The 13,935-nt window shown below is 41.8% G+C and overlaps 1 protein-coding gene and 1 non-coding gene across 3 annotated transcripts in view; both read right to left on the reverse strand.

The window, feature by feature from the left end:
* Positions 1-2,216: 2,216 nt before the first annotated feature.
* Positions 2,217-2,288, reverse strand: trnag-ucc. Its single transcript has one exon. It is a non-coding gene; the product is annotated as a tRNA-Gly (tRNA).
* A 5,847-nt stretch (positions 2,289-8,135) lies between these two features.
* LOC120552696 (putative ferric-chelate reductase 1) overlaps positions 8,136-13,935 on the reverse strand; it is a 28,288-nt gene continuing 22,488 nt past the window's right edge. The window contains exons 12-15 of one of the 2 annotated variants that reach the window (XM_039790920.1): positions 12,430-12,488; positions 12,155-12,298; positions 9,166-9,185; positions 8,136-9,085 (exon numbers count right to left, since the gene is read on the reverse strand). In XM_039790920.1, the coding sequence (XP_039646854.1) occupies positions 8,996-9,085; positions 9,166-9,185; positions 12,155-12,298; positions 12,430-12,488 (313 nt within the window). In that variant the 3' untranslated portion in view covers positions 8,136-8,995. Of the gene's footprint in view, positions 9,086-9,165; positions 9,186-12,154; positions 12,299-12,429; positions 12,489-13,935 lie in introns of those variants that run through there. The other variant, XR_005638064.1, reaches the window with a different exon arrangement.

A 13,935-nucleotide genomic window follows, 5' to 3' on the forward strand; every position in this document is an offset into this window, starting at 1 on the left:
GGCTTTATGTTACCAGTGAGCACCTGGTAATCTCTTCAAATGCTCCGAGATTACACTTGGAGGGATCCCTCCCTGTTCTCCACCGCCGTCAGTCTCAGCATCAGCAACGTGTATCAGAAGCGTCTGATTTAAGTGTTCTTTTTGTTCATTCTCATACTGTTAAAGAAGGAAATTTGTAGCATTACCTGAAGTCTATATTTAACCATGTTCCGTCCACATCTTAGTTCGTGCGTGATTTCAGAAGTGCTTTTTTCAGGCGGGAAATAACAGATGTAGCTATATTGATCGCAGTGTGCCTTGTACACACTGTTTCTGTGGAGAACTTCATCTGTGTGTAACACATCCAGTATTGTCAGTTTTTAACGAATCTTAATTTTAACTGGACTTCAGTGATTAATTTTTACTTTAATGAAAACATTTGGGAGTTGTTTGTGGCAATAATAATAATACTATTTAGCTGTTGAAGCTTAATATTGACGCTGTACAGAACATTGCTGTTGGAATACTCACAGTGTCTGAACATGTTCAATCATTTCGTGTTGACATATCAGTGTGTTGTTTGTGTGTTGTGGGCATAACTGGCAATTGGTTTACACTCACTTCACATATGGGGTAGCAATACAAGAAGATTAAAAAACATACCAAACCAAACTTTTTCCTATGCATTGGACACCTACATTTACTGGGCTTAGTATCAAAATTCAAAGCTGAAAAACTGCAACTTCTGGTTTGCTTGTTTGACCCTGTCACTCTTTGATCCAGTATTTGATGTTGAACCTAGTTGGATGTGGTTGTAGACTTGCATAGAAGGGGCTAGTGGAAGCTCAGCGCAAGGTTTCGTCTCTGTCCTGTTACCAACCCAGTACCCGTACCTCTGTGTTCCAGGTAATGTGTTATCTGGCCATTCGTAGGTCTTTTTGTACTGCAAGTTCTTTGTAACATGATATAGACTATTGGTGCACATCTTGCTTTGATATTTTCTATTTTCATACAGAAGTATGTACAGCTTCTTTTGTAAGCGCGGCATCTTTATTTTATTTTTTATTTTTTTCTCCTTTTTGTTGTGCATGAAATGCGTAAGAAGTCACAGAGAGAAGGCATATTTGCATATATTTGCATTTGGTACTATATAGTTTATCCAATAAACAACTGTTATATTTCATAAAATGTATATTTTATATAAATATATATTATATATATTAAAAACAAAAAAAAAAATTTTAAAAAAAAAAAATAAAAAATATTATTTTGGAAAATGACACATTTTGAGTGTTGGATCATCAATCAGAAATAGAGACAAGTGTGTGCTATTGTACAGTACTGCAGACTGTTCATAAACAAATAAATAAAAGTCTTTGCATGAAACATGTTGCCTCTGATTTTGTTACATCCATGAATACATGATTTGATTCAAAGGGAAAGTTTAGTGATGCATTTATTTAATAATGACAAATATATAAGTGCCCTTTTTGTGTCTCTCAGCCTCATAAAAGTCCGTAAGGTAGGAAAGGTAGGAAAGGTAAGGAAACAAGAAAAAAAGAGGCTCTCCTTAACTTTATTCTATGAACTTTATCCACAGGGGGAAACAGCGCCCCCAAAATCCGGCTTGTGGCCACAAATATATGACAGCCGTACTTTAAGAGTTACCATAGAGAACGAACGGTAAAAGTTAAAGAGAGTTAAGCGCGCGGAGCAGTTGACCGTGGGTTCGATTCCCGGCCATCGCAAATCTCTAATGCACAGGACAAATTAAGGGGAAATATGGAAACCTATGCGCCTACTGTAACTGATATCAGGTAACATCCCAGCAAGTATGACACGTTACAGCTACCCGGACTCTTAGATCCCTGGCTAAATAACAACGGCCTACATTTTTCGGCTTTGTTTTAAAGTTAAAATAAATTTACTCAAAACCGTCCGTGACGGGCGTCGGCAGGCCTACGGTAAACGTTTACATTTACATCACACTGAACGTGCGAGAGCTCTTCATTATACTTAAATAAGCTCGAAAAAACGCCTCCACAGCCTGTCTGTGTGCTGCTGTGGACAGTGCGCTGATACACAGTGTAAACTCAGACCTCACACTTTCAAAAGCATGAAAGAAGTTGCGAGTGCGACTAAACGCAGTTTGTGATGCGCGAGTGCAGAGATGGCAGCTAGACAGACAACAAACTAACAATCATTGTCTGCGCTATGTGCCTTTACACGAAAATGTTTGCGATGGCCGGGAATCGAACCCGGGTCAACTGCTTGGAAGGCAGCTATGCTCACCACTATACCACCATCGCACAAGTAGTACGGAACTCGACAGCATACTGTATGCTAAAAGAGGAGGAGGAGGAGAAGGGGAGGTACATCGGTTTCCTCTTCCCCCAAGAACTCTTGATTCTGAATTCCCCCCCTTACACACACACACCACACACACGCACACACACACACACACACACACACACACACACACACACACACACACACACACACACACACACACACACACAAGTACTCTATTATGTTTTATCTTTATACTTGTTGTATCTGTCCTTATTACACCATGGGTCGGAGAGAAACGTCTTTTGGATTCCTGCGTATGTCTGGCACATATTGCAGAGTTGACGATAAAGTCTTGACTTGAAGTGTAGGCCTAAATATTGTTTCCCTTAACCTACAACTGAACAGGGACAGTTGTTCCAAATGGCACAGAAGACAATAGTTACAGTGTAGTCCTGTGTCCCAGTCCAGAGAAACAGACACACAGTGCAGGATAAAATTTAGCTTCATTACAGTTATCGCTTATGTGCACTACCTCTTGTTCAACAGATGTGCAAGTATAACAGAGTTGGAAATAGCCTCTTATGAATTTCTACAAAATAGGTGCTGATTGTATCCTGTAGTTTATGTATAGTTTTGGAGCCACCTGGTGGGTTAATAGTGCAACTGCAGGGCATGTTCCTCATTGCGCACCGTACATGCCTTCAGCAAAGAAAAACACAGTGCATGTGAGCAATGTTGCTATTCATATGTCTGTTTAATGCTTTAAAGCGTTTTTTGCAACTACCAGTGACATGTATTTTGATTATAAGCGCTACTAGCATGTCATCTGAGAGCTAGCCATACACTTGCTGGCTGGCTCTCGACTGTAATGTTTCCGAGTAATTTCCGATGGTAATTGTTCTACTCTTTGCTACACAGCTATGGACACTTGCAGTTGTATAACACACTGTTGAAGATGGCGTGCTGTTGTGAGTTTGACATCAGGTAGGCTTTGTTGTCCGTAAGATTTGAGTTAGATTGTTTCCATCGGCAGCTTCGGCAGTATGATGTAATGGCAGGCGTGCCTCCGGGACTTCCAAGTGAGGTGTCGACTGAATGACATCGGCGCGATGCCTTGACATGCTCCAGTCCACACAGATAGCAGTTTAGTCTAAGATGAGCTAAGAGCTAATACATCCATGAAGATGCGAGCTGTGCAGCGGTGAAGATGATAGAGGAAGTGGATAGCTTACATGGCTAATGTGGTCTACAGTGCTAACGCAGCTATCATGATTACTCACCAAGGCTATCGGGGAGGAGCATTGTTTTCCAGCACTGTTTACCGTGTTAGCACGTAGCTTTATCAGTCAAACGAGTGGGGCCGTAAGCCAGTGCACGCCGAGCCCGGGTAAAGTTAGTGCACTTAGCCATAGGCATCTAAAGGTAAAAGGTACTTTATTCTCACATACACAAACATGTAGTGAAATTCATTTTCTGCCTCTGCAAAATAGCCTCTGGAAGGAACTTGTTTTAGTGGAACGTGTACGTTCAAAAGTAGTTTTAGTCGTGCGAGAGAAAACTCAGATTGGACAGATAGTCTAGCTAGCTGTCTGGATTTACCCTGCAGAGATCTGAGGAGCAGTTAACCATAGTCCTCACAAATCCACCGGAGGTTAGAACACCAACACAAAGAAAGAGCAAGGTACGGACATCCGGCTGAAAAGAGGGACATCCGGCGGAATTTCCGAAGGCAACGCACCAATCCCGGAAGTGTAAAGTCGTGAATATAGACTACTAACATCATAAAAGACTGTACCCATCCTCACCATCACCTCTTTGAACTGTTGCCTTCTGGGAGGTGTAATAGGTCCGCCAAAACACGCACCTCCAGATTCAGGGCCAATTTTTCCACAAGCTATTTGCATATTAAATAAGGAAAAATAAGCACATCCATCCACTCTGCTGCTATGCACCTGCACTTCACTTAAAAATGTGCAATACGAGTAAATTATTTTACTTTTTTAACTTAATTATATCACTATTTTACTATTGACTCTAATCTACTTTTTACCATCTTCACATTCTCTGATCCATTTTCTTAGTTTAGTTTAGTGTAAGTTTTTATGTTTGCACCATTGAGTAGCACTTCATTTGGTTGTATGTACTTAACAATGACAATGTCAAATCTGATTCTGATTTTAACATGTTGATGATACCCATTCAGTGTCAGAGAAGTCACAAATCAAATGGAGTTCTACTATGTGTCCACTAGATGGTGATAACTGACCATCTAATAGGCTTAACTCTGAACACCCACACGTGTCTTCAGTTATTCTGTATACACTGTGTACACTTCTGCTCAGGTTAAAGGTGGGCCGGAGCTTTGATGGGAACTTATTAGGTCACAAATCTTTTCTACCAATAAGCATGACAAAGCTGTCATTTGTCCTGCACTAACAGATGCAACACAGCTCACTATATAGTACACTATAAAATACCCACAATGCCTGCTATTTTGAATTATTTTGAACAATAGTTAAGCTCAGAGAATGTTGAGTGGATAATCACAGACTGGTTTATGTCAAAGTTTAGTCAGGATACTGTTTAAAAACCATTTTTTAAATGCTATAAAATTTAATAAAACACCCAAGATTGAGTGAAAGTAATCACTGATTTTACCTGAAGAACTTATGGAACCATCCATGTTATTTTTGGGCAATTAGACACAAAAAATATAAATCTTATTTTATTTATTTGGAAGTAGGAACATTACAATATGTTTAAGTATTTTATTAAAAAATTTTCTATTACAAGATCAATTTGAGTCCTGGGGGCTGTTTCACAAAAGCAGAATTTATAAATCCAAGATAACTGATAAAGCGAGGCTTGACCTAGACTAATCTGTGCAGCCTGGCTTTGTGTGTTTCACGAAGGCCAAGTCAGGCTGAGGAGGAGAGACTAGGTCGAGTCAGGCTGAGGAGGAGAGACTAGGTCGAGTCAGGCTGAGGAGGAGAGACTAGGTCGAGTCAGCTGAGGAGGAGAGACTAGGTTGAGTCAGCTGAGGAGGAGAGACTAGGTCGAGTCAGCTGAGGAGGAGAGACTAGGTTGAGTCAGCTGAGGAGGAGAGACTAGGTCGAGTCAGCTGAGGAGGAGAGACTAGGTCGAGCCAGGCTGAGGGGGAGAGACTAGGTCGAGTCAGCTGAGGAGGAGAGACTAGGTCGAGTCAGCTGAGGAGGAGAAGGGTTGAGTCAGCTGAGGAGGAGAGACTAGGTCGAGCCAAGCTGAGGGGGAGAGACTAGGTCGAGTCAGGCTGAGGAGGAGAGACTAGGTCGAGTCAGGCTGAGGAGGAGAGACAAGGTCGAACCTGGCTGAGGAGGAGAGACTAGGTTGAGTCAGGCTGAGGAGGAGAGACTAGGTCGAGTCGGGCTGAGGAGGAGAGACTAGGTTGAGTCGGGCTGAGGAGGAGAGACTAGGTCGAGACGGGCTGAGGAGGAGTGACTAGGTCGAGTCGGGCTGAGGAGGATAGACTAGGTCGAGTTGGGCTGAGGAGGAGAGACTAGGTTGAGTCGGGCTGAGGAGGAGAGACTAGGTCGAGTTGGGCTGAGGAGGAGAGACTAGGTCGAGTCGGGCTGAGGAGGAGAGACTAGGTCGAGACAGGCTGAGGAGGAGAGACTAGGTCGAGTCGGGCTGAGGAGGAGAGACTAGGTCGAGACGGGCTGAGGAGGAGAGACTAGGTCGAGTCAGCTGAGGAGGAGAGACTAGGTCGAGTCGGGCTGAGGAGGAGAGACTAGGTCGAGTCGGGCTGAGGAGGAGAGACTAGGTCGAGTCAGCTGAGGAGGAGACACTAGGTCGAGTCGGGCTGAGGAGGAGAGACTAGGTCGAGTCGGGCTGAGGAGGAGAGACTAGGTTGAGACAGGCTGAGGAGGAGAGACTAGGTCGAGTCAGCTGAGGAGGAGAGACTAGGTTGAGTCAGCTGAGGAGGAGAGACTAGGTCGAGCCAGGCTGAGGGGGAGAGACTAGGTCGAGTCAGGCTGAGGAGGAGAGACTAGGTCGAGTCGGGCTGAGGAGGAGAGACTAGGTTGAGTCGGGCTGAGGAGGATAGACTAGGTCGAACCTGGCTGAGGAGGAGAGACTAGGTTGAGTCAGGCTGAGGAGGAGAGACTAGGTCGAGTCGGGCTGAGGAGGAGAGACTAGGTCGAGTCGGGCTGAGGAGGAGAGACTAGGTCGAGTCGGGCTGAGGAGGAGAGACTAGGTCGAGACAGGCTGAGGAGGAGAGACTAGGTCGAGTCAGCTGAGGAGGAGAGACTAGGTCGAGACAGGCTGAGGAGGAGAGACTAGGTCGAGTCAGCTGAGGAGGAGAGACTAGGTCGAGTCAGCTGAGGAGGAGAGACTAGGTCGAGACAGGCTGAAGAGGAGAGACTAGGTCGAGTCAGCTGAGGAGGAGAGACTAGGTCGAGTCAGCTGAGGAGGAGAGACTAGGTCGAGTCAGCTGAGGAGGAGAGACTAGGTCGAGTCGGCTGAGGAGGAGAGACTAGGTCGAGTCTGGCTGAGGAGGAGAGACTAGGTTGAGTCGGGCTGAGAAGGAGAGACTAGGTCGAACCGGGCTGAGGAGATGAGACTAGGTCGAGTCGGGCTGAGGAGGAGAGACTAGGTTGAGTCAGCAAGGTCGATAACAGATTTACTGATGCTAAAATGGAGAATACGCATTGTACATACTTTATACAGAGTGAGGAGCAGCTTCTTATGATAACGTGAAACACATTATTTATATAAAAAGAAAACAAACACTGGTGCTGTAATGGAACAGCAAGAGAAAGCGAGGCAGACGATCGCAGACCGACTGAATGCGTTAATTTCCTAAGTCATATTATCATTGGTTTCAATTTAGTTCATAAATGTATATTTTTAGATATATCATTCAGTCGGTCCGCTATTATCTGCCACGCTTTTTCTTGCATTTTTTATTTTTTTATTTTTTTATTTATTTACAGAGGCTGAGTTTCCTTCTCTACATATTATATGCTTTGCTCCCTCATATGTAGGGACATAGAAAAGAAAGATACAGAATAAATTGGACTCTATAAAGATAAATTCCATGCACACTGTAAACATGAATGGATATTCATCAGTTATTTCCCCCTAGCTAAATATAAGGTCAAAAACCATTGGGGTGTCCTCTCCCTGTTGTCACATGAATGTACAGTAGCCTACATCACTAGATAGTTACTGGTCCAACTAAGACTATAATTTGGGAGGATTGTACAATTAGGATATGTTCTTAAAATTGTACAATCCTCCCAAATTATAGTCCCAGTTTACTGGACAACACAAATTGTGTGCTAAGAATGCCAAATACAATGCACATGGAAGATGAATAAACATGAATAATAATAATAATAAAAAATCAACTAAAATAATTCAAGGTGCATTGGTCAACTATAGAAACACATGTACAGCATTGTATGTATTGGCCTTAGTAACAGACTTCATTTAAAACATATATTTTATCAGCCTTTTCTAATTATCTCAACAACTGCCATAATATATTCATCAAACTTCTAAGAACAATATGAACAGCAGTCTTCATACAGCAATATAACAGTAACAATGACTGTCACATTAATAATTATAAAAATAATAAAGGTCACAACTTTAAATAATAACAGTACTCAAATGAACAGCAATATGCACCTGTTGTATTTTAATCCAGGCTGATAATAACAATAGGGTAAAACCAGTGCTGGGTGATCAGAAAAGGCTCCAGAATTAATAAATCCTGGCTGTTAGCCTGGTCAGGAGCAGGCTAGCTGTTAGCCTGGCTGTTAGCCTGGTCAGGAGCAGGCTAGCTGTAGAGAATAAATCTCCATGGTAACTTAGGTGCCTCTGCTTTTGTGAAACCGAGTCAAGGCTAAATCGAGCCAGGATAACTGGGAAATCCCGGCTTAATCCCTTATCTTGGTTTTGTGAAATAGCCCTCAGGTATACAATAATGATAATAATAATAATAGCTAGAAAATTACGCAAGAAATTTTGACAGTGCGCCTACTACTTGGTGCAAATCTGAATAACACTGGCTATCAGTAAATCTGCTGTTAGACATGTTTTGAAAAGAGAGGACAACACAGCCTACAGTAAAGAGTCTCTATGATAGGAGGTGTGTGTGTCAGAACTTGTTTCTATGGTGATTTACACAGTGAGGGAGTAGAGGAGGGAGGGGGAGACAGTATCTTTAATGGGTCAAACATGTTCATTTTATGATAATTATACCTCTCAAGTTTGTTCTGTAATTCAAAAACCTGGGTCGAAATCGCAAAAATATTATCATCACAAGAGAGATAAAGGTCTGGCAAATGCATTGATGTGGTGTGGTGACAAATATATGCGACACAGAGCAGGTAACACATATTTGTTTTCATTGTTTCTATCGGCAGTTGGAGTGAACAGAGCCAGAAGTTTAGGTTCGGTGGATTCCATAGTTACATGTCTGCAACCGGTACAACATTTCCTACATTTTGACCAACCATGATGTATGAAGAGTGAAAACTGTAGGCGAGAGAGCAATTTCTTTGGAAAAATTTCAGAGAATCGCACTGCAGCTTCACCCTCTGTCCTCTGGTCTGGCTCTCAACATTCCGTCCCCATAAACCCCATAAACACACATTGTAAAATCTGAAACATCGGCACAGTGAATAATAATAGAAATGCTTATGATTTAGCAGGTTGCTTTGCTCTGTTTTTGCTCTTCTTATGAACTCCCGATTCCAACCAGCAGTGCCACCAGAAAGGCAAAGTTTCCCAGGAAGAACAGAGCCACCAGCAGGCCCTCATTTGTCATCTGGCAACACAGCACACTTTACGTTAGAAATCAGCAGCATGTTATTGTTTCCTTTTAGACTTTGAGCATTTTTAACTTACCGCTGTTAAATCCAAAGTATCTGTAATCCAAAGAAAAGGGAAAAGTTAAAGCTGCTGCAGGATACTTATACAATTATAACAAAAAAAATCCACAGGTTATATTTTGTTTGTGTGGTCAAAACAGGATCCTTAAGGGGGACACAGAGGCCCAGGGTTCGAATCTGACCTGTGGCGATTTCCTGCATGTCTTCCCCCCTCTTTCCCTTTCTCCTCTTAATGATTAAAGGCGGAAATGCCCAAAAGAAAAAATCTTTATAAAAAATTAAAGGACCTTCAAATATCTTCCTCAAACTTGACACAGACCCATTGATAAAAATGCAACAACAACAGCAAATGGATCCAAAGAACAAAGTGAAACAGCAATTTATTTTTATTATTTGCTACTAGAAGCTTAGTGACTTCTTGCAGGATAGTCTGTATCACGTGACGAAAACGAGACGAGACGCAACGTAAATGCTGGTCTGTGACGATGACTATAATGAAATGTATAATGCAATATTGTTGGTGAATAAAAACGAGACTAAATGTGGTTTACATATAAAAACTTTGCTAAAATGTCTCTTAATTTTCGTTGACCAAAACGAGACGAGATGAAATGTTATAACCTTATTTCATCTCATTTAGTCTCGTTATTATTATTATTATTATTATTATTATTATTATTATTATTATTATTATTATTATTATTATTTTGCAGTATTTTACATCAGGTCGCACTCGGGTCGCACTGCGCAGACCCAGACAAGGTTACTTCCTCAAGCCCTGTCGCGGCATTATTTAATTTAGAAGACGCAGCGGTGAGTTAGAGAGTGAGACGAGCGTAAACGACAACAAATAAAATTAAGTCTGACACAGAGAAAGCTGGGACCGTGGCCTGCCAGCCAGAGTTCATCTTTGGGAGAAAAAGAATAAACGGCATTTGGAAAAACTTTCATTACATAGAAGTGGAAAAGAAAATGGAATGTGTTGTGGAAAAAGATGGGGAGAAATAAGGCCACAAAATCACAGGAAAAAACACCACGAACCTAAGAGACATCTCAAGCCATTCCATAATGAAATTGAGGTAAGTCAAGACATTAACTTAACGTTATTTTCTATTTTAGAAAGCTCATGCCAGCTCATTAGGCTGTGGTTGTTAGCCTTTTTCCGACCGAGTAGTTACAGGAACGTAGTTATAGGAACAGTCCACTTCTAAACAGTTCTGCTAACTACTCTCCCCCAAAACCGGTTTTGCCATTTGCATTCACACTGGCCAAGTGGCCATAGGAACTGACCTTTTGTTATTATAACACAGCCATCTAACCACCACTATGCGGAAAAGGGAAAAGAGAAACGACCCTGCCCTGAAGTAGGAGCTGAAAGAGTTACAGGAACTGTGGCCAGAGGAACTTAATAATCCCCAAATTGGGGAACTGCAAAAATCTCTCATTTTAACGTTAGCTTTAGACGTTAGCCACTGGAGCTGAAAACGACTGAGACAGAACTCAGTGTGCAGAACTCAGCTGTAGTCCACAATTTGTTTGTGTGAGAGAGTGTGTGGGTTCTTTGTTCCTACCTGACTGACTCCTATGTGTAAGCATCCCTTATGGGCCAACATTTGGTTTTGTCTATACTACTAGGTACTTATACTATATTGACTGGATTAAATAGAACTGCATTACTAAAAAGAGACTAAAATACAATTTTCATTGACTAAAACTAGACTAAAATGTCATCAGTTTTCCTCGACTAAAACTTGACTAGACTAAAAAATGAGTATGAACGTGACTAAAACTAATAAAAACTAAAATGACAGCTTGACACAAAGACTAGACTAAAACTAAAATTAAAACAGGGCGCCAAAAACAACACTACTGTGAGCTACTGTACTTGGTGTGCGTCTTGCTAACTTGATAGAAATAAATGAACAAAGCCAATTTCATCATCAATGAAGGTATACATAGAATGTGCACTATAGAATGTGCTAAATGAGCATTTACGTCATCTATCTGAACAAATTAAATCTTTAAACTAAAATAATCTCTAATTTATTCTGCATTTGTGTATTGTGGATTGAGGAAAAGAGGCTGCAAAACGTTTTGACAGACCAGACTACCAGCTCATCACCAAGGCAGTTATTAGCTGTGGTATTAGCAAGTATTCAGATGCTTTACTTAAGTAAAAGTTCTAATACCACACTGTAAAAATACTCTGTTACAAGTAAAAGTCCTGCATTGAAAATGTTACTTAAGTAAAAGTATGTAAGTATCTTCAGGAAAATGTGGCACAAGATCGCCCCACTACTCGCCTCGTCACAGCCGCTCTCGATCCCGTTCTTAAACCTTCTACCACCAATGTGTTGCCCTTTTGATGTATACCCTCCTGTTTTTACCTCTTATGAGTTTCTCCTAATGTCAGAAAGTGATTTTTTATTATTTATATAAGAAGTATTAAAAGTAAAGAACTCTCCTCCCATTGTAGAAAGTGTAAAGGATCCAACCAGCTGTGTGTTTAATGGTCTCATCATCTCAGCTGGACTTGTAGGCCGTTATATAGTTGGCTAGTTTACTTTAGAATCAAACATCAGATTTTATAAACTACATGGGTTTTGTGTGCAGAAGTCTTAATGTGTAAAGTAACTAGTAACTAAAGCTGTAACAGACGAATGTAGTGGAGTCAAAAGTACAATAGTTCTCTCTGAGATGTAGCGGAGTAGAAGTAGAAAGTGGCATGAAACCATAAAATCTGCATGCAATGCCAGTAAAACATACAGCATTTGCGTGAGAAAAAAACCAAAAAAAAAAACAGGAATAACATTAGCTTTGTTCCTACCTTCACACAGGTTTTTATGTTCCTCAAATGAAACAATATTAAGCTTCAACCATTTTAAATGAGACTCACAAAGGTTATAATATGTTTCAGATCAACTTTTATCTCAGCTGCAAATAACCCCTTATCAAGAGCCATAATGATAATATTACTAAACTACAGGATACAAAAGTTGATTTACCTGTCCTGTTAACCATGCATCTTGATTGGACATCCAACAGAATGAAGAACAGAGCCTCCCAGCCAACCATACCACCCATCACTTTCACCAGCCATTGGTCCGTGGTGCTGTCAAGGTACTGCAGGCCTGTGAATATGGCTGCCACTGTGTGATGTCACAAAAACAACAACATTCTTTTCAAGACGGTAGTAGAAGTAGAATATCCATTTTTTATTTAATAGTGTACTAAAATAGGCAACTTTTAGGGCAGTTCATAATGTTAGACGAGGGCTTACCGGCTAACACTTTTATAACCAGGGCATTTAAAGCATGGGACCAGTTGAACAAAAACCTCCTGTCAAAGAAAGAAGAAAAAAAAATATCAAATGATCAGCTGCTGAAACCAGAGTGTCCTCGCCAGCCACTGTGGTTTTCCAAAGTCATTAGCCACTCAGCTTTTTCACTAGCCACAGTTTTGCGGGAAATTATGTTAAATTTTATTAAAGTCGACTACAATTTACTTTAAGAACTAGATTTACAACCCTTTAAAGGGGCGCTATGCAGTTTTGGCCATTTCTTCACTTTTTTGCTGGCCGGTTTCTCTATAGAGCTCCCCCTACAGGTTTCTCTATAGAGCTCCCCTACAGGTTTCTCTATAGAGCTCCCCCTACAGGTTTCTCTATAGAGCTCCTCCTACAGGTTTCTCTATAGAGCTCCCCCTACAGGTTTCTCTATAGAGCTCCTCCTACAGGTTTCTCTATAGAGCCCCCTACAGGTTTCTCTATAGAGCTCCCCCTACAGGTTTCTCTATAGAGCTCCCTACAGGTTTCTCTATAGAGCCCCCTACAGGTTTCTCTATAAGGCTCCCCTACAGGTTTCTCTATAGAGCCCCTACGGTTTCTCTATAGAGCTCCCCCAACAGGTTTTTCTATAGAGCCCCCTACAGGTTTCTCTATAGAGCTCCCCCTACAGGTTTCTCTATAGAGCCCAACAGGTTTCTCTATAGAGGCTCCCCCCAGGTTTCTCTATAGAGCCCCCTACAGGTTTCTCTATAGAGAGCCCCCTACAGGTTTCTCTATAGAGGCCCCCTACAGGTTTCTCTAGAGCCCCCTACAGGTTTCTCTATAGAGGCCCCCTACAGGTTTCTCTATAGAGCCCTACAGGTTTCTCTATAGAGCCCCCTACAGGTTTCTCTATAGAGTCCCCCTACAGGTTTCTCTATAGAGCCCCCTACAGGTTTCTCTATAGAGCGCCCCCTACAGGTTTCTCTATAGAGCCCCCTACAGGTTTCTCTATAGAGCCCCCTACAGGTTTCTCTATAGAGCCCCCCCTACAGGTTTCTCTATAGAGCCCCCTACAGGTTTCTCTATAGAGCGCCCCATACAGCTTCAGAATAGATATTTGGTAGCTCCTATGTTTACTTGTGTTTTCCTAGCTTTCTGCTTCTCAGCCATGACGATAGTGTGAAAAACTCCATCGCTACCTTGTTGGCCGGTTCCTGAATGGGCGTATGTGTGCAGTGCCGAGAACCAATTTGTTACATGGCGAGACCTGATATCACGCCATTCTAGGCTGGTGGCTTGCCGGCCGAAAGTTGCAAGGGTGGCGAGAAGACCACCATTCAACTCGAAAAAAGTCATATAACCACTCCAATGACTAGTTAAGGTAAATTAAGCTAGAAAAATGGCATAGTTCCCCTTTAAATCAGGGATGCACCGAATCCAGGATCCGGATTCGGCAGAATATTGGGCTTTTTGACAGTGTTTGGTTTCTGCTGAACCTTAGAATTTTTTTTCCACCAA

The sequence above is a fragment of the Perca fluviatilis genome, chromosome 22 (genome assembly GCF_010015445.1).
Source record: "Perca fluviatilis chromosome 22, GENO_Pfluv_1.0, whole genome shotgun sequence".
NCBI lineage: Eukaryota > Metazoa > Chordata > Actinopteri > Perciformes > Percidae > Perca > Perca fluviatilis.